The sequence below is a fragment of the Amblyraja radiata genome, chromosome 19 (assembly GCF_010909765.2).
Source record: "Amblyraja radiata isolate CabotCenter1 chromosome 19, sAmbRad1.1.pri, whole genome shotgun sequence".
In the NCBI taxonomy this organism is placed as follows: Eukaryota; Metazoa; Chordata; class Chondrichthyes; order Rajiformes; family Rajidae; genus Amblyraja; species Amblyraja radiata.
In genome coordinates this window covers 6,899,016-6,925,068 of record NC_045974.1, presented here as the reverse complement: position 1 = coordinate 6,925,068, position 26,053 = coordinate 6,899,016, and the positions used below count along the sequence as shown (strand labels likewise).

Below are 26,053 nucleotides of genomic sequence, written 5' to 3'. Positions count from 1 at the left end.
GTGTTGTCAATGGGTTGTGCTGGCAGAGAAGGCACGCATGGAGGGTGTGTAGTGTTGAGACAATCACTCTGCCCCTTCACCAATAGATTAAAGGTTATGCCAGGTAATATGACAAGAGTTCACATTTGTATTGAATGGCAGAATCAGTGAGGCTTCTGCTGCCACCGATCGATAACTTTGATCCTGTGTTGAAATCCATTTTAACTTCCACGTCTGTTGTTAACGGTTGAATGGTGTGGCGATGGTTGGTGTTACAATCTGCTACTCGTGCAGAAATGGTGTTGGTGAAGGCACGAGGTGTTAGCTCTCCTTGTTTTCTGATCATTGTTGTCAAAGGGATTTTTTTTTACGTTGTCCTAACCTCGGAAGTCTGACATTGGAGTTTGGTTGTCAAAAAGAATCAATGTGGAATAAGGTTTACATACAATATATGTGCATATATACATGTCTGTATATTCATCTACACACATACACACGCGCACACGTGCACACACACACACACCACACACGCGCACACACCACACACGCTCACACACCTTACACACCACACATGCACACGCAGCACACACACACCGCACACTTACACCACACACACACACGCGCACGCACACACGCGCGCACACGCACACACTTACACCACACGCACACACACACCGCACACTTACACCACACACGCACACCCAAACACACACACACACACATCTATATTCTGGAATATACACATGTATATAGATACATGCACACATATATATCTATGTGTAGGAAAGAACTGCAGATGCTGCTTTAAATCTAAGGTAGACACAAAATGCTGGAGTAACTCAGCGGGACAGGCAGCATCTCTGGAGAGAAGGAACAGTCTGAAGAAGAGTCTCAACCCGAAATGTCACCTGTTCCTTCTCTCCAGATATGTTGTCTGTCCCGCTGAGTTACTCCAGCATTTTGTGCCTATAAATCTATATACAGTACATATGTATGTGTATGTATGTGTATCTATATATATCTAGAATACAGATTCTATTATATGCGTGTGTGTATACATGCGTGTGTGTATATATATATGTATATGTATATATTGGGTAGGTGTGTGTGTTACAGGTAAGGTTTGATATTGATGGCATTGTTCTATGTAATGGGAGCGTGTCCTGAAATAACAACTGCACCAGGAGTATTTGATGCTTTATATGCAGGATGGAAGGAGAGGAAAGGGAGTAAGAAAAATTGGAAAATGACCAGAGAAATTGAATTTATTGGTAGTTTCTGAAATATAATATTGAGGGATGTGATATTTGTGCTAAATTGTTCCATGAAAATTGTCCGTCTGAACATATCTTGAATTTCTGTTCAGGTTTATTAAGGTAAGGCATGTTAGTCGTTGACAGACGGGGGATTTTTTGTTTCAGCTCTTCGGTTCGAATTTGCATTAAGCCCATCTAGATTAGCTGCTGTACTAATTAAACACAGTGAAGCTTCATCTGCCCGAAGGTTATGTTTAAACTCTATCCCAGAACTGCAGCTCCCACAATGGCAGATATGAATTTCCATTTTGTGCATTCGCCACTTTGTAGTTTTCTAGCGGAGTTCTCCATGAGCCTCAGGCCACGGGTTTTTTTTGTTTGTTTGCTGTGACCTGTCTTTACAGACACTCAGGTAGAACATGTAGAAAGGGAACGATGTAAGCTGCAGGCGAAAGGATCGTGACCCCAGTATTTCACATTTCTCAGCTGACAAATAGTGGAGTTTTTTGTTTTCAACATTTGTATTAATCAGTGAAGTAAGTTCAAGGTTGCAGAGTAGCACAATGAAGAGAGATAATGCCATCAATCGTTTTTTTTTTTGTTGCTTTGTTTTTCTGAAACCTTCGTCCGTCCCTCATTGATTCTATTCCTCGAGGGCCTGTCCCACTTGCCGATTTTCTAGGCGACTGTCGTAGTCGGTGCAGGTCACCGAAAAAAACACAGCCAACCCATGTCGTCTTGGCGACAACCTACGACAGCACCTACGTCAGGAGGAGTCAAGCTACGCTCATTGGCGTCAAACCCACGGTCGGCGAAACATTTTCAACATGTTGAAAATTTAGCGGCGACCAGAAAGATGCTACAACTTTTTTGCGCGACTGAGGAGACGACTCCCGGGGACCACCGGTGAACATGTGGCGACAAACTGGTCGCCTGCAGTCGCCTGAAAAATAGCCTAAGTAGGACAGGCCCATAACTCCAACTCTTTATTCCTACTATAACTTGCTCCATTTCCCTTGACTGGACTGAATGACTTCTACCACCTTGCATCCTCTTTAACTATGAACTCAGCACCTACTCCAGCTTCTCCGTTACCTTCTGTCCACCTACTCTACACTGTCCAGCATATAACTTCTAAACTCCTTTCTACATCTCTCCTCCTTCAAGATATTTATTAACATTCTTCAAAGGTGGCACAGAGGTGCAGATGGCCACTAAAATGCTGGGATAACTCAGCGGGACAGGCAACATCTCTGGAGGCAAGGAATTGATGACTTTTCGGGTTGAGACCCTTCTTCAGAAGTCTTGAGTCTAAAGAAGAGTCCTGATCCGTAACGTCCCATTCCAGCTCTCCAGAGATGCTGCCTGTCCCGCTGAGTTACTCCAGCATTTTGTGTCTATTTTTGGTTTAAAACGGCAACTGCAGTTCCTTCCTACACAAGAGACAAGACAAGACAAGAGACATTTATTGTCACATGCATCAAATGATACAGTGAAATTTGGGGTCACCATACAGCCATAGGAATAAAATACGAGGTGCAGATGCTGCCTCATGATAATGGAGACCCGGGTTCGTGTGCTGTCTGTGTGGAGTTAGCATGTTCTCCCTGTGACCATGTAAAACGGAATTAATTAGTTGTTTCTTTGCCTTTTAGTCATTAATTTTTTTTAAAGCAATTGCTTTTGCTCTAATCATTTGAATGCATTATGATTTAATTGTAAAAACTAGTCTGCGCAGTGCGGAGTATTCCCATTTGTATGGAAGCTTACTAAATAAAAACATAGTGCAGGAAGCCTTACCCATGGTCAATAATTAAATCAATTTGGTAGCAAATGCCATTGAACGAATCCATTTTGCCTTTTGGGATTTCCCTTGTAGCAGCCATGTGTAAACCTATCCTCCCAAATGCATTGGATGTTCCCTTATTAGCCCATCTGCTGCACAATGTGCAAACGAATGCAGTTTATTGGAACTCCTATATCATGCAGTGCGCTTCCTGGTTTAATGTGCATCATGATAGTATTATATTCAGAGATTCAGCATGAATCAGTGGCACTAACTAATCTTTGTTGATGAATGATGCTTAAAAGGTGTTTCTTTTGCTTTGGAACCAGGTTAGTTTGATAATATGTTTAAGAAGGAACTGCAGATGCTGGAAAATCGAAGGTAGACAATCGAAAATCGAAGGTCTCCAGCATTTTTGTCTACCTTAGTTGGATAATATATTCATCTTTGGCAGGAAAGGCACAATCTCAATTAAAAAATATTGTTGTTTTTTTTCCCTGGAGAAAGAGAGGCTTTTGAATTTTAATTGCCATTATCAGAACATTATGTGTACATTCTGCAATGTGCTCCCAGCAAGGATTTGCTAACACTGTTTTTCATCTGAGGACAAGGCACCTTTAAATGGAGGTAATTTTGCTTCCATGTATTGAAGAGGTCACTGAGTTCTTTTCGATCAGAGATCACTGAATGAACTTCTCCTTTTCAGTTGACCAACCTTCCATCTCTTCTCACCAGGAGATTGTGTTGTGTCTTTCCTCCTCGATTGTAATTCTTCTCCTTTTCTTCTGTTCAGAAAATAAGTTGCATCAGTTCTTCTTTTTGGTGGAAGTCCAGCAAACCTCTGTAGAAGGAGACATAAGGAACTGCAGATGTTGGAATCCTGAGTTTAAAAAAAAAAACAAAGTACTGGAGTAACTCTGGGCCAGGCAGGATCTATGAAGGGAATGGATAGGTGACGTTTCAGGTCATGACCCTTCTTCAGACCAAATAGGTGAACAGACTCGAACATTACCAGAAGTGCTGCCTAACCTACTGAGGTTCTCCTGTAGTAGAGGCAAGGAACTGCAGATGCTGGTTGACCAAGGAAAGACACAAAATGTTGGAGTAACTCGGCTTCTCTGGGCTAGATGACGTTTCAGGTCGAGACCCTTCTGCAGACTGAAGAAAGGTCTCGGCCTGGAATGTCACCTATTCCTTTTCTCCAGAGATGCTGCCTGACCAGCTTTGTGTGTCTACCTTCGGTGTAAACTAGCATCTGCAGTTCCTTCCTACATATTCCGTAGCTATTATCGATTCATTCTGTAAACAGTTAGAAGCCCCATTGAGAGATTACAGATTGAACTGTTAAGAATAATGAATAGAGGACTTTGCATCAAATGAGATAATGAGCTACTGAGTGGTTGCAACTCAAACTATCTTTCTGGCTCATTGAGAAGAAGACATTTCCTTCATTACACACATTTAAACCTTAATTGCAGCTTTTCAGTACATTAGAAGATTTTAAAACGTATTGCTTTTGCTGCAAGCCTATAGATCCAATGTGCTCTTAGGCTAATGGAATGCTACTTCTGTCCTTGGAACCTTTCTTATGGCTGTGGAAGCTATTTCAAGCTAGATCACAGAGTGAGCAATTTCCTTCTTCAAAGAAGTGTATACAATTATGGGAAGCGTAGATAGGGTCGGCAGCCAGGACCTTTCTCCCCCAAGGTGGAAATTTCGAAGGCGAGAGGCAGAGCTTTGAGGCAGAAGGGACAAAGTTTAAAGGAGATGTGCGGGGCAAGTTTTTTTTTTTACACAGAGGGTGGTGGGTGGCTGGAGTATGTTGTTGGGGTTGGTGGTGGAGGCAGATATGATAGTGGCATTTAAGAGGCTTTAGGATGAGCAAATGATATGCAGGGAATGGTGGGATATGGATAAAGGGTAGGCAGATAAGAGTTGGTCATGGCTTCATGTTCGGCACAGACATTGTGGGCCGAAGGGCCTTTTCCTGTGCTGTTGTGTACTGTTCTATGCAGTTCCTGGTATCATCGAGCCTTTTACTCTGGTGATTTGCTGGACTCGATCCATACCAGATATGAATCATGTTCTGCTTTCATCTGAGCATGCAGATATTCGGTCACCCACCAAGAAACATGAAGTGGTGTGTGGTTAAAACTTGTGGACAGTAACGTTGGTTTAGTTTATTGTCGTACGTACCGAGGTACAGTGAAACACTTTTGTTGCGTGCTATACAGTCAGAGTCTTGTGAAAGTGTTGCATGGTGTCCAAGCTAGTAAATGACTCAGAAATATAATGCCTGATAATTCCAGACAAGGCTTCTCCCCATATTATCAACAGATTCTTATTTGCTATTTTTTCTCATTTACGTTGATAGGTATTCATAGAAACATAGAAACATAGAAAATAGGTGCAGGAGTAGGCCATTCGGCCCTTCGAGCCTGCACCGCCATTCAATATTATCATGGCTGATCATCCAACTCAGTATCCTGTACCTGCCTTCTCTCCATACCCCCTGATCCCTTTAGCCACATCTAACTCCCTCTTAAATATAGCCAATGAACTGGCCTCAACTACCTTCTGTGGCAGAGAATTCCACAGATTCACCACTCTCTGTGTGAAAAATGTTTTTCTCATCTCGGTCCTAAAAGATTTCCCCCTTATCCTTAAACTGTGACCCCTTGTTCTGGACTTCCCCAATTCCCCAATTCAATTTTACTGTGATTTTAGTCAGTAGAATTATTCATGTTAAGGGAAGAGATTGAACCTTTTTTTGCATTCTAGCACAGTGAGGAATGTGGAGGAGTCACTGTGGTGGATGTTCATGTTAAAATGTATATTGTGTGTTTTGTTGCTTTTTATTGGTATGGCAATGGCAAATCAAATTCTTTGTATGTTGCAAAACATACTTGGCTAATAAAGTATGATTCTGATTAATTATAATGTTCGATTATAATTATGACCTACACCCCAGATGTCACGATTAAATTCACCTTCTAAGGAAAATGTAAAATCTAAGCACTAGCTTCATCTACTCATATTCATTTAAATTAGAAACAGTATTTATTTTAAAGAGAGAGATTATTAAGGATAAAATAAATTCTAATTCAAAAGAAGCTCCATTGATCTGCTGGTCCTGTATTGCATAGGAAGGAACTGCAGATGCTGGTTTAAACCAAAGATGAACACAAAAAGCTGGAGTAACTCAGCGTGATAGGGAGCATCTCTGGAGAGAAGGAATGTGTGATGTTTTGGGTCAAGACCCTTCTTCAGGCTGGTTACGGATAAGGGGAACGAGAGATATAGACGGTGATGTAGAGAGATAAAGAACAATGAATGAAAGATAAGCAAAAAAGTAATGATGATAAAGGAAACAGGCCATTGTTAGCTGTTTGTTGGGTGAAAACGAGAAGCTGGTGCGACTTGGGTAACAGACCTGTCAACATGGTCCCATTCCTAGCTTTTTAGTATTTTATCTCTGAAACGTGTACATTATTGCAAGCTTTATTGTGCATTGTACAGTATATTGAGCACCTTTTGACGTTTCATTCATGAAAAGCCGCATTGCAGTTACTAGTTTGGTTATCCAGATTTTGTTCAACAGCAACTGTTGAAGCTTGAATCCCTGAAACAAGCTGTTGTGAAATCCATGGGTTCATCCATTGGAAAGGGATGAACTTCACCAGCAGGTTGTTAATCCTCTGTAAAGTAGTTGTGATGGATGGGGAGACATGGACATCACTATGAACGGTGTTAAGGAACGGCCGTGTTCGGAAGGAATTTACCAAGTCTTGGTTTCTTTACCAAAAATCTGCCTGCAATGTAATATTGATGTGTGTTGGCAGCAGCGGCTGAATATGTCCCAAGGTTGATCAGTGGTTAAATGGAGGTGGGAAATGTTAGATTCATCAGGTAGTTGTATACAACACTGTCTGTTGGCAGGTGGAGCAGAAACCCTTGCCCTAGTTCTCAAGCAGATCTTGTGCACAGACACCTGACTCTGACCTGAAAAGAGTGGGATAACTTAGGACAAGCGTGAGGGGCTGATTGATAGCGTGGACTCGGTGGGTCGAAGGGCCTGTTTCCATGCTGTGTCTCTAAACTAAACGTCAGTGACCTTACGACCCACCGGGAAGATGTCTACTGTCCCATTGTGTTGACTCTCTTGTGGACATAGAACACAGAAGCCCACAGGAACATGTCCTTCAGCCCATTATGTCTGCACCGAACATGATGCCAAATTAAACTCATCTCTTCTGCCTGCATGTGATCCATTCTCCTCCTTTCCTTGCATATCCGTGTGCCTATTTAAAGGCCTGTAAGTGTCACTTTTGTATCTGTCCCCATCACCATTACTGGCAGCACGTTCTAGGCACCCGCCAATCTCTATATTTAAAAAAAAACTTGTCCTGCACATCTCCTTTAAACTTTGCCCCACACCTTAAAGCTATGCCCTCTAGTCTTTGTCATTTTCACCCTGGGGGAAAGTTTCTGACTGTCTAGATAGGAAGGAACTGCAGATGCCAGTTTATACTGAAGATAGACACAAAGTGCTGGATCAACTCATCGGGACAGGCATCTAGAGTTGAAACTCCTCTTCAGACTCGCCTACCATCATGTAATGGCATGTCTGAAGGAGGGTTCCGATCTGAAACGTCACCTGTTCCTTTTCTCCAGAGACGCTTTCTGATTGTCAGCCCTATTTCGGCCTCTTATACTTCCATCAGGACTCCCCTCAGCACTGATGCTCCAGAGCAAACAATCCAAGTTTGTCCAACGTTCCTTCTAGCTAATACCTTCCAATCCACGCAGCATTCTGGAAAATCTCTTGTGATCTTCCACAATGCTGCAATCTGATCTTGGCCACATTATCCACACCATCGACTCCACAGTCAAAAAGGCACAACAGAGGATGTACTTCCTGCGGCAGCTGAGGAAGCACAATCTACCACAGGCAATGATGGTCCATTTCTACACGGCCATCGTAGAGTCTGTTCTCACCTTCTCCATCATGGTCTGGTTTGGCTCAGCCACCAAGCACGACATCTGGAGGCTGCAGCGAATCGTCCGATCAGCAGAGAAGGTTATTGGCTGCAACCTTCCCTCCATTGATGAACTGTACACTGCAAGGGCCAGGAAGCGAGCGGGCAAGATCATCTCTGACCCCTCTCACCCTGGCCACAAACTCTTTGAATCACTTACCTCTGGAAGGTGACTCCGGATTGTCAAAGCTGCCACAGCCAGACATAAAAACAGTTTTTATCCACGAGTAGTTGCTCTACTCAACAGCCAAAAATCTGTAGCCTCCCTTTGATCTGGTATTTTGTTGGTTCACTTGCTTGCTCAATGGTGTTTTATCATTAATGTCTTATTATCATTAATGTTTAGTATTTTATGAGTCATTCGTAACTGTCACTGTATGTCATGTTGTTACTTGTGCGCGGAGTACCAAGGCAAATTCCTTGTATGTGAATACTTGGCCAATAAACTTACTTACTTACTTCCTTCCTTGAACTGAGGACATGCTTGTGAGTAAATCACTATGCTCCGCCTTCGTTCTGTCCTTACTGCCATTCTCCACCTCTCACCAACACGCACGGATCTTATCTGCTCATCGGCGATTAACTCAGAGAGACCTTTGGTCTTGCATGGGTATTGATGCTTATTCCTCCGAGCTTTCCCCATGATGGTAGGTAGTGCACGTTGAAGGTGCTTGAGCGAGGGGTGTCTTGTTGATAATTATCTGTGTTGTGTTGTGTTATGTTATGAGGACAATAGGGACCATAATTGGCTATACCTCACGACACTACAAGCACTTGTTCTTTCATTTGTGCGTTGTATTTATCAGAGAGGAAGTGGTGCAGTATTGCTACAAATTTTTGATACTTCCTTCATCCCAGAACATGGAGGTCGAGTGAATAAGTACAGCACTGAACACTTTCTGTTTGTGTTACAAAACACTTGGCCATTAATAGTATGAAGATTTCTTTTTATATATATGACAAATTTAAGAATGCCCTTTTTTGTGCTGTTGTCCGTGTATCATTAGCATTACACAATCCAAAACCACATATCCTTCTTGAACTTTATCACTTAATTTGGAAAATGCTGTTCCAAATGGTCTCTGTTAACTGTTGGTCTGATCGCGCTATTGATTTTGACGGTTGTTTATAATTGCTTATTGTTTTGTAGTTTTTTAAGGAGACTGGGATCATGTATTTGTCTTTGTGCTATTTTTACAATAACTTAATGATAATTAACTCCAGGGCTGTGCTATAAAAATGTAGAATTGTGCCATTCAATCTGGGGTAAAATCATGAGCGGCAGATGTTGGTGGGTGTATGAAACAGGCAGGTACTATAATAAAATACATTTAGACAGGCACATGGATAGAAAAGGTTTAGAGGGATATGGGACAAATGTGGGACTGGCGTGGATAGGGATCTTGCTTGGTTTGTGCAAATTGGATCAAAGGGCCCAAGCTATATGACTAATTCTCTCTCAAATCTCCACAAGACGAGGCTTTTGAACCATCCTTCCTTAAGCTAGAATAATGTCTCAATCACCTTTAGCCCATGAAAAACATTGCACTTTGTGTAGTGAATTGATGCGCTACAATGCGCGGGGATACTCACGTTACTCCGGTTTCCTCCCACATTCCAAAGACGTGCAAGTTTGTAGGTTAATTAGCTTCTGTAAATTGTCCCTAGTGTGAAGGATAGAACAAGTGTACGGGTGATTGCTGGTCAGCGTGGACTCAGTGGGCCGAAGGGCCTGTTTCCACACTGTGTCTCTAAATTTAAAAAATGCTGAGAACGATATTCTGCACTCGTATCTTCACCTTTGCTCTATCTATTGTACTTGAGATTGAACTGGTTATATCTATGTCTGGTAGATCTGATCTGTTTGGATAGCCTGCAAAACAAAGCTTTTCACTCTAACTCGGTACATGTGATGATAATAAAACGAAACAACATCTGATTGACCTGGCCAAGTCACTGGATGGATTTAAGAGAGAGTTAGATAGAGCTCTGGGGGGCTAGTGGAATCAAGGGATATGGGGAGAAGGCAGGCACGGGTTATTGATTGGGGACGATCAGCCATGATCACAATGAATGGCGGTGCTGGCTCGAAGGGCCGAATGGCCTCCTCCTGCACCTATTTTCTATGTTTCTATGCCCTCTGTGCACAGGAGTCAAACTAAATCTTCTGTCCAATTTCCATTTTTGGATTTAAGGTACTTAAACTAAACTAACAAACTGAAACAGAGCCTGAGTTGGAGTTTGGATAACCCAAGATGGACGGTAAGTTCTACCTATAGGATGCAGGAGCTTTGCTTATTTTATTGTTTCACAACCAGAACGCGTGAAATTTAATGACAACATCCACGATCTGATCAAATGTCTTGTACGCAGAACTGCATATAAATACACCAGTCTTAATCTTTTCAAGAAAACACATTTTAAACACCTTTTCATATTTATATGCAGTCATTACATATTCACTTTATGACTGGCTGACTGATTCCCTTCATATCTAAAACCTCCAAAACTCTACTCATTGACACCTCCAAACCCCTTATTGCTAGAACCAAAGAACCTGCACCCTTGTACCTTCACCCAACACATTAATGATGCTCTTGAGAAGTGATTGGCTCTGTATTGTCATCGGGAATAGATTCTTTCATCAAATGTCACTCAAATGTAAGAAGCCACAAAGTGCTGGAATAACTCAGCGGGTCAAGCAGCATCTCTCAATAACATGGATAGGTGATGTTCCAGGTTGGGATCCTTCTCCAGACTCTTAGTTACTTAAATGACTTCTATTATAGGCAGATAAAAATGCTGGAGAAACTCAGTGGGTGAGGCAGCTCTATGGAGCGAAGGAATAGGTTGCTTTTCGGGTCGAGAACCTTCTTCAGATCCGCGGATGTGCAGGGACTGGAGGGAGATGGATCATGTCCAGATACAAAAGATTAGATTCACTTGGCATCATGTTCAGCATGGACATTGTGGGCTGAAGGGGCTACCCCTGTGCTGAACTGTTCTATGTTTCTTGCTGCGAAGTTTTAAAATGCATGGACATCGCCGATATGACATCAGATGCAAAGTAAATACTTTTGTCAGACTCCATATTGAGACTATTTCTCCTACATAGTTACTGAGCCTTGTATTTGTTCTTGGTATTAAATTATCACTTGCCGTTATTCCAAAATTCCACTTTTTTTCCTTTTGCTCCAATTGCTTGCTACCTTCCTTGTCACTCTTTTAGGATAAGATGTACCAAAATGAATTGTGCACAAAAACAATAATGCGTTATCAACTATGTCATAAAACTGTGGCAGAGTGTGGAGTATTTAAACAAAACGTTCGCTAATTGATGAATCAACATGAAGCTGGTTTTTGTTTTTAGTTTAGTGATACAGCGTGGAAACAGGCCCACCGAGTCCATGCCAACCATAGATCACCCACACACTAGTTCTATGTTATCCCACTTCCTACACATGAGGGACAATTTACAGAAGCCAATTAACCTACAAACCTGCATGTCTTTGGGATGTGGGAGGGAGCCTTTAGACATACAGCATGGACACAGACCCTTCGGCCCATCGAGTCTGCGCCGACCAGCTATCCCGTACACTAGCACTATCCTACACACTAGGGACAATTTACAATTTTCCCTAAGCCAAGTTACCTACAAAACCTGTAGTTCTTTGGAGTGTCGGAGGAAACCTGAGCACCCGGAGAAAACCCACACGCTCACAGGGAGAATGCGCAAACTCCGTACAGAGAGCACGGACTCGGGTCTCTGGCGCTGTAAGGCAGCAACTCTACCGCTGCACCACTCTTCAGTTGACCTTTCGGGTCCCGACCCAAAATGCCATCTGTCCAGTCCCTTTGCTGATGCTTCGTGACCCACTGAGTTCCTCCAGCACTTTGTGTTGGGCTTGTACCATGTTACGGCATTTGGCCTAGATGCTCAATGACATCGATAACAGATCAATTGAACAAGTCAATAATTCATTTTAACATTTCCAAGGAATGCAACTGAGGCTGGGTCTCTCAGCCCATTTGATTTCTCAGCTGTTTCTTCAGGTTTGTTTACAAGGACACTTTTGCTTGCCAAAGTGGAAGCATGAAGAAAGCAGCAAAATGTATTATTTGGGGAAGTGGCCTATTGCTTTTATTAAAAAACAAAGTAAATGTGAAATGGATTTGTGCTGATGTTGCAGCACAGTTAATAACAAAACAGCAAAGCAAAAGTTGCACATTCTGCTGCTTACTTTTGACTGATTTAGGTTTCTGTATACTTGCACCGAATCTATCCTGTTTGTGTTGATCCAGATAATACAAGGTTAAACTGTGTCCCATGATTAAACAGATTGCCAGCATTTGCTGTTTAAATGCAGACATTGAGAATTAGACACAGGGAACTGCAGATGTTGGAATCTTCAGCAAAGTGCTGGAGTAACGGAGGTGGCATGGTGGCACAGCGGTAGAGTTGCTGCCTTACAATCCTGACTACGGGTGCTGTCTGTACAGAGTTTGCACGTTCTCTCTGTGACCGCGTGGGTTTTCCCCAGGTACTCCAGTTTCCTCCCACACTCCAAAGACGTACAAGTTTGCAGGTTAATTTGGCTTTTGTAAATTGGCCCGAGTATGTAGGATCGCGCTAGTGTATGTGGTCGCTGGTCGGCGCGGACTCGGTCGGCCCGAAGGGCCTGTTTTCACCTTACATCTCTAAACTAAACTAATAAACAGAATCTCAGCGTATCTGGCAACATCTCTGTAGGACATGGGTGGACGATGTTTCGGGCTGGGATCCTTCTTCAGACATTAAGAATTGATAGAAATGAGGAACTGCAGATTCTGGTTTACAAAAAACGACACAAAGTGCTGGAATAACTCAGCAGTTCAGGCAGCATCTCTGGTGAACATGGATATGCGACGTTTCAGGTCAGGACCCATCTTCAGTATGAAGAAGGGTCACGATCCGAAACCTACCTATCCTTATTTTCGAGAGATGCTGCCTGACCCGCTGAGTTAATCCAGATCTTAGTGTCTTATTAAGAATTGGTAGTTTGTTGAGAAGCCGATCAGGAATTCAAAATTAGTGACCTTGAGGAGCTGAATGGGTTAGGGTTGCAAGTTGATACATTTGAGAAAGCTCACAATTTAGAGGGTATTTATTTTGTACATTTACTGTTAGTTTGGGCAGCTGGGTCTAACAAGAGCCAACACTTTGTACGTAAAGATCATTCTTGTCATGACAACGTAATGCCTGTACGAGTCACACTCTGAAAGCGCAGAAGGGAAACGAGTGCTTCTAATTCTGTAATGTCAGCAAGACAATGCGTTCCACACTGTTTTTCCTAAAACTGCATGCTTGTATTTCTTTGGCAAAACTGATCAGTTTTCATCGAAGATAGACACAAAAAGCTGGATTATCTCAACAGGACAGACAGCATCTCTGGAGAAAAGGAATAGGTGACGTTTCGGGTCGAGATCCTTTATCACCTATCCCTTTTCTCCAGAGATGCTGCCTGACCCGCTGAGTCACTCCAGCTGTTTGTGTCTATCTTCAGTTTAAACCAGCATCTGCAGTTCCTTCCTACACATGATCAGTTTTCATTTTAGTATAAGCATTTATTTGTTTTTTTCTGAAGTTGTTAAATTTTGTGAATTCTCATTTTACCTACTTGTTTTTTTTCCCCATATTTAAACAATTTAGCTCTTTTTTTCACTTTACCTTGCAATCAAAACAGACTTTACACATGCAACATCCCTGTTCAATTAACTCTGAAAATGAGTTAATCATTGGGTCAAATATCTTCAGGTTAATAAACCATTCATAAGAGCACAGTTACAATAAAATCGGTCTGAAATTCCAATACGTCAACTTTAATGTAAAGGCATAAAGATCATATCACCAATATAACTTGAACATGAAGCTCGGCTCAGTTCATTATTTTTAATGTACCTGTCTAGTAGTTGAGCATTTTAGTGCACAGATAAATGTACTGGTGGCCGCACTGACAGAGATTCTTTCTATCTCAAGTTTCTTCGTGTGGTGAATCACGAGTCTCATCGTGCCAAATACAATTGTGTTTGTTGCACTGTTGAGCAAGTGGTGCCTTTACACCACAGATGCAAGGCTATAATACTGTAGAGGCTACTAATAAGTGGATAAGCAGGTGCTACATTTATACTGTAGATCCCATATTGGTACAAGTGTTAGGAAGGAACTGCAGATGCTGGTTTAAACCGAAGATAGACATAAAAAGCTGGAGTAACTCAGCGGGACAGACAGCATCTCTGGAGAGAAGGAATGGGTGACGTTCTCTCCAGAGATGCTGCCTGTCCCGCATGGTCCAAGTGGTATCTTTACATTGTAAATCCTAGGGAAATAGAGCGGTCCCCCTACTGTACATCTCATACCAATGCAGGTATATCGACTGAGGTACATTTGAGATCACTAACCATGGCTTGGCTTAAGTTGGTGACATCAAACTCCTTTCGAAGTTTGCCTTTGGGATATTGTTTCAAACCGAGGGATCCAACCCAAAACGTCACCTACCCATGTTCTCCAGAGATGCAGACTGATCCGCTCAGTTACTCAAGCACTTTGTGTCCATTTGTGTAAACCAGCATCTGCAGTTCCTTGTCACATGACATTGCTCACATCGCACATGTTCATGTGATGCTGTCCAGTTTGTGTTAATATTATTGCCCTCATCATAATTGATTGACTCCATGTCTCTAAACAAAATAATTGCCTTCTAGAATGCAAAGTATTCAATGGAATGAATGATAACATAACTATAAATTAAAGAACAAAAAATTGCAAGGAGATTTGAACAGGAGATATATTTAAAAATTGTCTTCTGTGATTTTTGTACAATAACAATTGCAAGGAGCAACACATCTAGATTACTTTGATTTGACCAAAATAATTGAAATGGAGTGTATGTAATTTAAAATCTTATAACAAAAGATGCACACAGTCTCTTGCCCAGAGTAAGGGAATGGAGAAGCAGAGGACATAGGTTTAAGGTGAGGGGGGAAAGATTTAATAGGAAACTGAGGGGTAACTTTTTTCACACAAAGGGTGGTGGGTGTATGGAACGAGCTGCCGGAGCAGGTAGTCGAGGCAGGTTATATCGCAACGTTTAAGAAACATTTAGACAGGTACGTGGATAGGTGGAGGTTTTGAGGGATATGGGCCAAACGCAGTCAGGTGGGACTAGTGTAGATGGGGCATGTTGGTCGGTGTGGGGGCAAGTTGGGCCAAATGGCCTGTTTCCACACAGTGTGACCCTATAACAAAGTAATACTGAGCGAAACCAAAAGGGAATCTAATTCAGGTCACTGATTTCCACACTCCGCTGCTGATATAGTAACAAGGAGATGAGACTCTTCTGTCGGAGAGAGGCGTTAAAACAACCTGTCTCTGATGATCAAATGCATTATTGTTACAGTGCTGGGGTGCAGCCAATGTGAATTGCTGCCTGGGTTAGTATAGCCAGGGGCTGTCACTGACAACGCTTCTCAATTACTTTTCTTCAATCAGTGGATACCAGGACATGCACATTTATTGGCCTAGATTATTTTTTTGTTCACTGCCAAAGTTCACGGCTCAGTGAACCTTTGGTTGATTTTTGAACTGGAAACTGTTTCTTGGCGATCATTTTCAACACAGCATATCCTCCGTCAGATTTGTAGCATTCACGTGCATGGGTTCTCTTCCATCAGAATAAAGAATCTTCTCTCGTGTTTCTTTGTGCGTAGAGTGGGTATCTGAAAAATATGTGCCACAAGTACACATTCTTCATGCTGAGAGGGTGGTGGGTGTATGGCACGAGCTGCCGGAAGAGATGATTGAGGCAGGTACTGTAATAGTATTTAAAAGACACCTCAGGTACACGGGTAGGAAAGGTTTGGAGGGAGGAACAAGGAACTGTAGAGGCTGACCCATCCCGACCTCAAAACGTCGCCTATCCATGTTCTCCAGAGATGCTGCCTGATCCGCTGAGTTATTTCCAAGATTTAGTGGGATATGGTTCTAGCTTAGATGGGGCATCTTGGTCAGCATGGAAGAGTTGGGCCGAAGGGTCTTTTTCAGTGCTGTACGACTATGACTCTATGCTGTTGAATGTTTCAGTGAGGTGGTGGGTATAATGGAATTTGGAAACAATATACTTCTGCACAAGTGGAGATGCAAGTAGTTCCCCTTCAATATGAATCCAAAATGTGGTATGTGTTGACAATCTCGCTATGATTTGTATCTTAAAGTCTGGAGACATTGCTTCCCCTCATCATCTCATTATGAGTGATCCGAGCATCAGAATTGCATATATGACAGCTGAGGAAAGGGAAAATGCTGGAGGCATTCAGCATGGTGCAGCGGTAGAGTTGTCGCCCCACATCGCCAGAGACCCGGGCTCAATCCTGATTACGGTTGCAGTCTGTACAGAGTTTGGACCTTCTCCCCGTGACCGCGTGGGTTTTCTCCGGGTGCTCACGTTTCCCCCCACACTCCAAAGACGTACGGGTTTGTAGGTCAATTGGCTGTGGTAAATATTGTGAATTGTCCCTCGTGTGTAGGGTAGTGCTAGTGTAAGGTCGACGTGGACTCGGTGGGCCGAAGGGCCTGTTTCCGCACTGTATCTCTAAACTAAACTAAAAATCTCTGTGCAGACACAAGCAGTGTTAACCTTTCATCAGAACTGGAAAAAAATCGCAAATAAGTTGAAGAGAAAGACGGGAGGATGGGGGGGGGGTGGTGGGGGTGGGGGGGTGGGGGGGGGTGGGGGGGGGTGGGGGGGGGGGGGGGTGGGTCCGTCGACCATGTATATGGAAGACAATGAATGAAATTCAAGAAGAGCAGGGAGGAGGAAAAATACTGAATGCAGTATATGTGAGATAGGAGACTGGTAGGATTATCTGAAAATTGTTAAATTTGGCATTCAGTCCTGCAGGCTTTATAGTGCCGCTGATGAGTGAAGATGAGATAGGCACCCGATGCTGGAGTAACTCAGCAGGTTGGGCAGCATCTCTGGAGGAAAGGAACAGGTGACATTTCGTGTTGGGACCCTTCCTCAGACTGAACCACCTTGGTACACGTGATAATAATAATCCCAAACTAAACCATTAAACTGATTTGTAAGACTAACCTCTAACAAGGGAGCCTTTCTCTTCAACACGCTGCCACAGTTCATCACACCACCGGTATATCTTCACCAGAAGTGCAGCATGCTGCATGTAAATAGATTTGAACAAAGGAGTTGAAGTGGACCATGTGGGTTCATACAGCTTGTGCCAACATTGATTTTTATGTCTATTTGTGTGCGCTTTGTTGACTGATCATCACCTCCCCACCCCCTCAGGCCGGGGATGTTAGCTGACGACTAGCCACGATTCCTCCTGAGCGTTTAATGACACTGGGACTGTACTCGCTGGAGTTTAGAAGGATGAGGAGGGGGGCCTTATTGAAACTTACCGAATAGTGAAAGGCCTGGATAGAGTGGATGTGATGTGTCCATGAATGAGAGAGGTCAGGGCCAGAGATCATAGACTCAGAATAATAGGACGTACCTTTAGAGAGAAAATAAGGAGGGATTTCTTTAGTCAGAGGGTGGTGAATCTGTGGCATTCGTTGCCACAGACGGCTGTGGAGGCCAAGTCAGTGGATATTTTTAAAGTGGAGATTGATAGGTTCGTGATCAGTAAGGGCCAAAATCCTGCTGTACTCAGAATCATTTTGACCCATCCACAACATGATGCAGGAGGCACCCTTCATAGAAAATAGGTGCAGGAGGAGGCTATTCGGCCCTTCGAGCCAGCACCGCCATTCATTGTGATCATGGCTGATCGTCCCCTATCAATACCCCGTGCCTGCCTTCTCCCCATATCCCTTGACTCCACTAGCCCCTAGAGCTCTATCTAACTCTCTCTTAAATCCATCCAGTGACTTGGCCTCCACTGTCCTCTGCGGCAGGGAATTCCATAAATTCACAACCCTCTGGGTGAAAATGTTTTTTCTCACCTCAGTCTTAAATGACCTCCCCTTTATTCTAAGACTGTGGTCCCTGGTTTTGGACTCGCCCAACATTGGGAACATTTTCTGTTTCTTTTTCATCTCTCGCTTTGTCACTTATTCCACCTATCTGCAATCAAATCCTGCAAATCAAATCCTGACCAGTCTTACTGTCTCCGACCACATTTTATCTCTGTTTGCTTTGTTGTTACCTTCTCCCAGCTCACATTGATCTATTCTGCATTTTCCTTGATCTCCATCCCCTTTGTCCTATTTGCACACCTTACACTTCATTATCTATCTCCTCCTCCCTTGAGATCAGTCTGAAGAAGGTTCTCGACCCGAAACGTCACCCATTCCTCCCCTCCAGAGGTGCTGCCTGTCCCGCTGAGTTACTCCAGCATTTTGTGTCTACCCCCCTCATCTGTATCCACCTATCACTTGCCCGGCTTTGCCCCACCCTCAACTCTCTTGTCCAGCTTTCTCTCCCCGAATGCAATCCGTCTGAAGAAGGGCCCCCGCCCTGTCCCCCAGCATACATGACATCACTGTGGTGGGCCAGATCATGAACAATGATGAGACTGAATACGTAAAGGAGATAGAGAACTTAGTAACGTGGTGTCAGGTCCACAACCTGTCCCTCAATGTCAGCAAGACAAAGGATCTAGTTATTGAGTAGAAACGAGGAACTGCAGATGCTGGATAGTTATTGACTTCAGGCAGCTCAGTGGAGTGTATGAACGGCCCTGCCATGAGCTAGTGAGCTGAACTAGCTCTACCTCATTGTGGACTTTGTTGCTGGAACAGTTGCCCACTAGGGGCGCCGCATGACGGCAGCCTCTGCCCACAGTCTGTCTGTTTTTCCCATTTTTTTTTTTTTAGACTGTTTAAAAAGTATGTGTTGGAGTTTCCTAGTATTTTTATGTGGGGGAGGTGGGGAGGGTAAGGGGGAAACCGTTTCTCAGTCACTTCCTGGCGAGGATGCGACTATTCTCCGAGTCGCATCTTCGCCCCCCTCCCTCGCGGCCTACCAACTGGGTTGGCGCGGCCTTTCCTGCCGGAGACCGACCAGAGCTTCAGCAGCGGCTGCGCAGCACTGGAATCATCACGGAGCGGGCGATGTCCTACCTGGATCGCCGTGTTGAAGCTCCGGAGTGTTGAGTCTGCTGCTTCAACGTCGCGGAGCTGTGGATTGCGGAGCTCCCAGCCGCGGGCGGCGCTGACTGTAACATCGCGGATGTTACATCCTGGGATCCCTTTGCCGAGGGCCGCCAGGGTGAAACTCCGCCCAGCTCAGCCTGTAGACTTCGGGAGCAGAGGTCTCCGGTAGGAAGTGGCCGATTCGGAAGTCCAAGCCGCTGAAAATGTACTTCCGTTCCGACGTCGGAGTTCCATCGTCCCGGCGAGAGGGCCTGAACACCGGGCCGCCGTAGCGGTGACTACGGGGGGCTCGGGAGGCTCCGACCACGGGTGAACATCAAAGAACATCAAAGAGGAGGATGACAACTTTGGTGCCTTCCCTCACAGTGGGAAACTTTGATTCCGCTGTGTGGGGATGTTTGTGTTAAAGACTATCATGTTCTGTGTTCTTTTTTATTCCTATGGCTGTATGGTGACCCCAAATTTCACTGTACCAATTGGTGCATGTGACAATAAATGTCTCTTGTCTCTTGTCTTGTCTCTTGTATATGATGCTAGTAAGCTGAGAACTATATTATGCACTCTCTACATCTATCTCTCCATTACCTCTTGGCTTGATTGTATTAATGATATTATTATCTGTTTTATAAGTTAGTAAGTTTATTGGCCAAGTATTCACATACAAGGAATTTCCCTAGGTGCTCCGCCCACGTAACAACTTTTGTAGATAGCTTGCAAAAGAAAGCTTTTCACTGTATCTATGTACACACGACAATGATAAACCTTCAATAGTGTCATTTAGTTTACTATTGTCACATGTACCAATCTGCAGTGAAAACCTTTTGTTGCGTGGTATCCAGTCAAAGGAAAGACTGTACAATGATCACCATCAAGCCAACTGAACCATCCTATCAACAACTAGAGAGCAGTTCCGAGCTACTATCTACCTCATTGGGAACCCTCAGACTATCTTCAATCGGACTTTATCTTGCACTAAACATTATTCCCCTTATCATATATCTGTACACTGTGGATGGCTCGATTATAATCATGTATAGTCTTTCCGCTGTCTGGTTAGGAGGCAACCAAAGCTTTTCACTGTACTTTGGTACACATGACAATAAACCAAACTAAGGTGTCTGCAGTGTACAGATACAGGATAACCGGTATATTACTTTGTGCAGATAAGATCTTATTAAAAATGGTTCGAAGGTCTGCTTGACTGCTGAGTTACTCCAGCACCTTGATATGACTCAAGATTTTAGCATCTGCTGTTCCTTTTGTCCTTTCGTGCAGCTTTACTCTAAAACTCTTAATACTGGGTGTGCCAGGAGTGTGGGAATAAATAGTAAGATTAAACGAGAACTTACCAGTTTGAAGTTTGATCTGTATTTTATGAGGAGTTACGATGAGGGATTACGTGAAGAAGCCCGCCACGACGCATGCGTGTCATTCTTCAAAGCAGCGGTGTGAAATCACAGATAACTGTAATGACTAAACATAGTAAGATTAGAGAAGAGATACCACTTGAGTATATGATCAAGGGTGGGAGCGGAGGGCACGTAATCCCTCATCGTAACTCCTCATAAAATACAGATCAAACTTCAAACTGGTAAGTTCTCGTTTAATCTTACTATTTTACTTCGGAGTCACGTGAGTGACTACGTGAAGATTTTAAAGCTCTGTGATTTCATGCCGTGGAAACGTGTCCATGCATCACGTCTGCCTTGATGACTGTAGGAGGAATTGTGTTAACATAATTTGGACATGAATTCGACATTGAAATCATAAAATTTATTAACACAAATTTATAACCCCCTTTTTATGGGTTTAAATTAATTTACAGAACTTAAAATTGTTTCTGCAAACGTTCCAGGTTTCATTACTGGTTTATTGTAAAATAATTGGAATGTTTTTTCCCCAGACCATCCTGCTGCCTTGAGGATTTGGTCCATTGGTACATCCAACTGTATCGCTGCCGATGTAGCTGCAGCCCTGGTGGAATGAGATTTTAAAATATTAGTATCCACCCCAGCCTGTGTTAGCACCTGTTTCAGCCATCTTGAGATGGTCTGGACCGTCACTCTTTTGTGTGGTTGCTAGTGGCTGACCAAAAAGTGCCTTCTCATTGCCTCTTAGGATTTTCGTTTTCTCCATGTATAACGACAGATGTCTTACTATACACAGACGGTCATCTGTTGGGTATGACCTAAATTGTATATTGAGGCCTGCTGATCCCTGTCTGTTCTGCTTACTAACTCATAGATATGAAACGTAATATTTTCTGTTGAGGAAGTCATGTTGTCCAGTCTTAGTTTATGCAGTGACTGTACCCTCTGTGCCGTGACCAATGCCATTAGCATGACTGTTTTTAATGTCAGTCTGTGTAGGGACAGAGCTGTTGCTGGAGACCAATTCCTGAGCATCTTCAGGACAATACTTACATCCCACATTTGGGAGTACCTGGTTCTTGGGGGATTAGTATTAAAAATTCCCCTCATAAGTTTTGTTACCAGTGGGTGAGTCCCAACAGAGTAACACTCTGTCCCCTGCCATAGGTAAGTCAATAGGACACTTCTGGCACAGTTGATGGCACTGTAACTGAGCCCCTCATCATAGTGGAGGCCTGCCAGATATTCCAGAACAGACGGGATGTTCGTGTCTCTGTAGGTGATGTTGTTTTTATGGCAGTGCATCGCCCACTTCCTGATATAGACCAGATACTGTTTTTTGGTTGATGGTCTTTGGGCCGCCGAGATCATGTTCACTGTTCGGTCCGTCAGTCCCAGTTGTAGTAGAGGTGTTTTTAAAACTCTACAAATTAATAAGTTCAAATGTTTATGGCATGGGTGGCTATCCCTTGTTACGGGATGTAGCAATAAATCTGGTCTATGTGGGATGGTGATACATGGTTCTAATACCATGGTTCATACCACTGGGAACCATGGTTGAGTAGGCCAATCGGGTACTACCAAAATACCAGACGCAGAGTCTTGTTGTATTTTCCTTAATACCCGACTGATGAGGCAGAAAGGAGGGAATGCGTAAATAAACAATTTCCCCCCAATGCAGCGAAAATGCATCTGTCGCCGCTGCCCCAGGGTCTGGTTCCCATGAAACATAATTTGATAACTGGTGGTTAAGTCTGGATGCGAATAGATCGATATCTGGTGTTCCATATTTTGCTGTAATATCAGCAAATACTTTTTTATTCAACATCCATTCGGTGTTTTCATTAAATTTGCGTGACCTGGTGTCTGCCACTAAATTTAGTCTTCCTGGTAGGCAAGTGGCTGATATCCAAATATCTCTCTGGATACACCATTGCCAAATTGTATTAGCCAGATTGTCACATGATGTCGATTTGTTTCCACTCATGTGGTTAATGTATGCTACCACGGTGGTATTGTCTATCTGTAGTCTAACATGCTGGTGATATGACCCAGTACAATATGACTTTAGGCCATGGAATGCACCCAACATTTCCAGGTAGTTTATGCCCAGTGTGAGTAATAATGATGCCTCCTGAGCAGTCCATCTACCTCCACAGCTGGTGATGGTATTGGTGGCTCCCCACCCAAGTGCACTGGCATCAGTTTGTAGTACCATGGAAGGGTTACTGACAATGATTGGATTGGAACAAAGCCAGATGTTATCTATCCACCATTTTATTCAATTTTAGCTTGATTGGTAGTTTCATAGGTCTGTCAAAGTGACCTGCATTAATTTAGAGTGCTTGTATTTTTGCTCTCTGTAAGTTTTGGTAATGTAGAGGTCCAAATTGTGTGGCTGGAAATGCAGCCACCATTTTGCCAATTACTTTTGCTACCAATCTGATGGATGGTTTGCTGATGTCAATGAGGTTATTGCAAGCCTCTATTAAATCTCTAGCCTTTCCCTTAGGCAGAGTCACCGACATGTGAACTGAGTCAATGGTGAAACCCCCAAATAGTCCATAGTAGTGGAAGGCGTTAGTTTAGATTTAACTGGATGGATAATAAATCCCAGTTTTTCAAAAAACTGTTTTGTGGCTGTTACAGTTTGTTTGGCCAATTCCAAAGTTTTGCCCACAATGAGTATGTCATCTAAATATGCCATGACCATGTGTTTACATTTACGTAGAAACGCTAGGGCTGGTTTCAAATTTTTGTGAACAGCCTGGGGCTGATGATAACCCATTTGGCAGTGCTTTATACTGCCAGTGTTGTCCCATCCAGTTGAATTTTAAGTAACATCTGTAGTCACCTCGTATAGGCACTGAATAGTAAGCATCTTTTAAATCGATGCTGGCCATGAAGTAACCTTTGGAAATTAATTGTTTAGCAGTAACAAAGGTTTCCATTTTGTCAGATCTATGATGATGCGACAACCACCATCTTTTTTGCTTTTGGTAAATATATTGGACACGAATTCTATTGGTTCGTGTTGAGTTTTCTCAATTACACCTTTTACGTAAAGCCGCTCCAGTTCAGCTTGCGCTTTTGATTTTTCTTTATCAGAAAGCACGAACATTCGGTTCGGTATATGTTAAACTGGAGGGCTGTACTTGTGTATAAACTCTATTGTATATCCCTGGATACTGCTTAAGATGTAAGTATCGGTTGTTAACATGCTCCATGCATTCAGAAAAGAGTGTAATCTCCCCCCAACCTCCATGCTCCCTGTATTTTGTAGGGAACCAGACCCACCTACCTCCATAGTTACCAGTGGCAGGTTTACTTCTTTTTGTAGGTTCTTCGCTGCTGTTGTTGCGCTGGTGTCTGGATTTTCGGTTTGGTTGGCGTTGGAGGTCCCCGCATCTTCCAAGAAGGCCGGCCTGGGCCATGGCCTAAAAAAGACTCATGTTTTGAGTACCGGGCCTTCGAGCTTTCACCAGTTCTGCTGGTGGGTGCGTAGGGGTGCTGTCTTTGGCTGTAGTGTTTGTTGGAGTCCATTTTATTAGTCCAGTAGGTTCTCTTGTTCCTGCACCCCTTGCACACTTGTCTTTCTTTCTGCGGACCCCTCTTCCAGGTCAGCCCAGAACTGACCCGCAGTGCTCCCCTCTGATGAGGTAGAAGCACTGTGCAGCCCTTCAAGAGGTACTGCTGTGGGTTTATCATAGGGCCCACAGTGACCCGACACCATCTCCCGGAGTCTGTCACGTTGGAGCAAATGCTCCACACACCGCTCCATCCGGCTCCAGCGCTCTCGGTCGCTGGCCGCCCGCGGTTGTTCAAAGTCGGACTCCTCTGAGTCCACGACCTTGTTTGTTTTTGTGTCTAGCCTTTCCACCCGGCCGCGTGGATCTGGTTGGTGCGGAGGCGACATCGGGCACAGCTGATCCCACTATCGGTGATCCGAGTGCCGCTGGCTGCTGCTGGCTGCCCGCTGCTCCGCGGTCCTCCCTCACCAGCTTTGTCCTTACTGCCCTGCCGCGGAGTGGATCTGGTCGGTGCGGAGGTGACATCGGGCACAGCTGATCCCATTATAGGTGATTCAAGTGCCACTGGCCGCTGCTAGCCCACCAGCTTTGTCGCAGCCCGTTGGTTTCTCCACCTGTAATCAGCATGGGAAAACACAAAAAGACCGCAGCTCTTACCTGCAGGTCCAGGTTTAAATTGTCGCTACGGGGGAACGTCGTTCCACCCCGTCTCCTGCCGTTTTCGACTTGTCAAAAAGTCGACGGCCCCATTTGAATAGTCTCCCGTCCGGCCGTGGTGTTCTGGCCGGCGCGGGACCAAAAGTCGGCACAGCTGATCCCTTATGGGGCTTGTGCCTTCAGCTGCTGCTGGCTCCCGCAACTTCTCGGTCCTCCCCAGCCAGCTTTACTCGCAGCACTTGTGGACACTATTTTGTCCAGCTTCCCCCCCCCGTGTAAAAACAGCGCGGGGACAAAAACTACCGCAGAGTAAATCACTTACCTGCAGGTCGCGGTTTCAAACTTACCGCTGCGGGGGAACGCTCCACCCCGCCTGTCGTTTCGCAAGCGTGAAAGCGATATGACACGCATGCGTCGTGGCGGGCTTCTTCACGTAGTCACTCACGTGACTCCGAAGTAAAATGATTATTAAGCAAGAAGAGACCTGATGGAGAATAGGCTGTGACGAATGACATTCACTCGCAGTGCAGTCAGGGAATCAGATGCACTTTGCACTCTCTTCCTTCCTTTTCAATATGACACATCGTGGCAAACGGCTATTTCAAGAAAGGGAAGTTATTATGCTGCAAAAACAAGAATGACAGAAGAAGGAACTTGACACACAGTCATAATGGTGTTGTATCTGCACAGATGTAACTGGACCCTTGCCCAATGTGGCTGATGTTCACACCAATAACTTGCAGTTTCCTGAGCGTGTTGTGTCATTGGGAGAGAGAAAATTAGGAAGTTGATCTTGGTTTCAACCGATACTTGTGCAGATTAGATTATCACTTGGAAGTTGGACAAAATATCCATGAAGATTCCGTGATATGCACAAGAATCTGCTGCTGGCCACACAGAGGTAATGGTTTTTGATTGACTTGATTTGGACTAAATGCAATGATGACAGTCTTGGTTTTTCTCTTGATGGAGCTCTTCCGTTAAGATAGTGGAACTAAGATGTTTGAATCTTTACAGTGAATACGAAGCTGTTGCAGATGGAGTTTCCTGAATGTCTTCGGGAATTGCGTGATATGATTTTTATATTGCCCTCCAGATTTGTACAGCTCTGGAGTTTAGAAGGATGAGAGGGCATCTCATTGAAACATATAAGATTGTTAAGGGCTTGGACACGCTAGAGGCAGGAAAGATGTTCCCGATGTTGGGGGAGTCCAGAACCAGGGGCCACAGTCTAAGAATAAGGAGTAAGCCATTTAGAACGGAGACGAGGAAACACTTTTT

The 26,053-nt window shown here is 43.9% G+C and overlaps 1 protein-coding gene across 4 annotated transcripts in view; it reads left to right on the top strand.

Moving 5' to 3' along the window:
• fgd4 (FYVE, RhoGEF and PH domain containing 4) overlaps positions 1-26,053 on the top strand; it is a 182,962-nt gene that overhangs the window by 66,154 nt on the left and 90,755 nt on the right. The window contains exon 1 of one of the 4 annotated variants that reach the window (XM_033037564.1): positions 47-103. The exons of 2 other annotated variants lie outside the window; for them this stretch is intronic. In XM_033037564.1, coding sequence (XP_032893455.1) covers positions 97-103 — 7 coding nt within the window. In that variant the 5' untranslated portion in view covers positions 47-96. Of the gene's footprint in view, positions 1-46; positions 104-25,309; positions 25,674-26,053 lie in introns of those variants that run through there. One more of the 4 variants, XM_033037566.1, reaches the window with a different exon arrangement.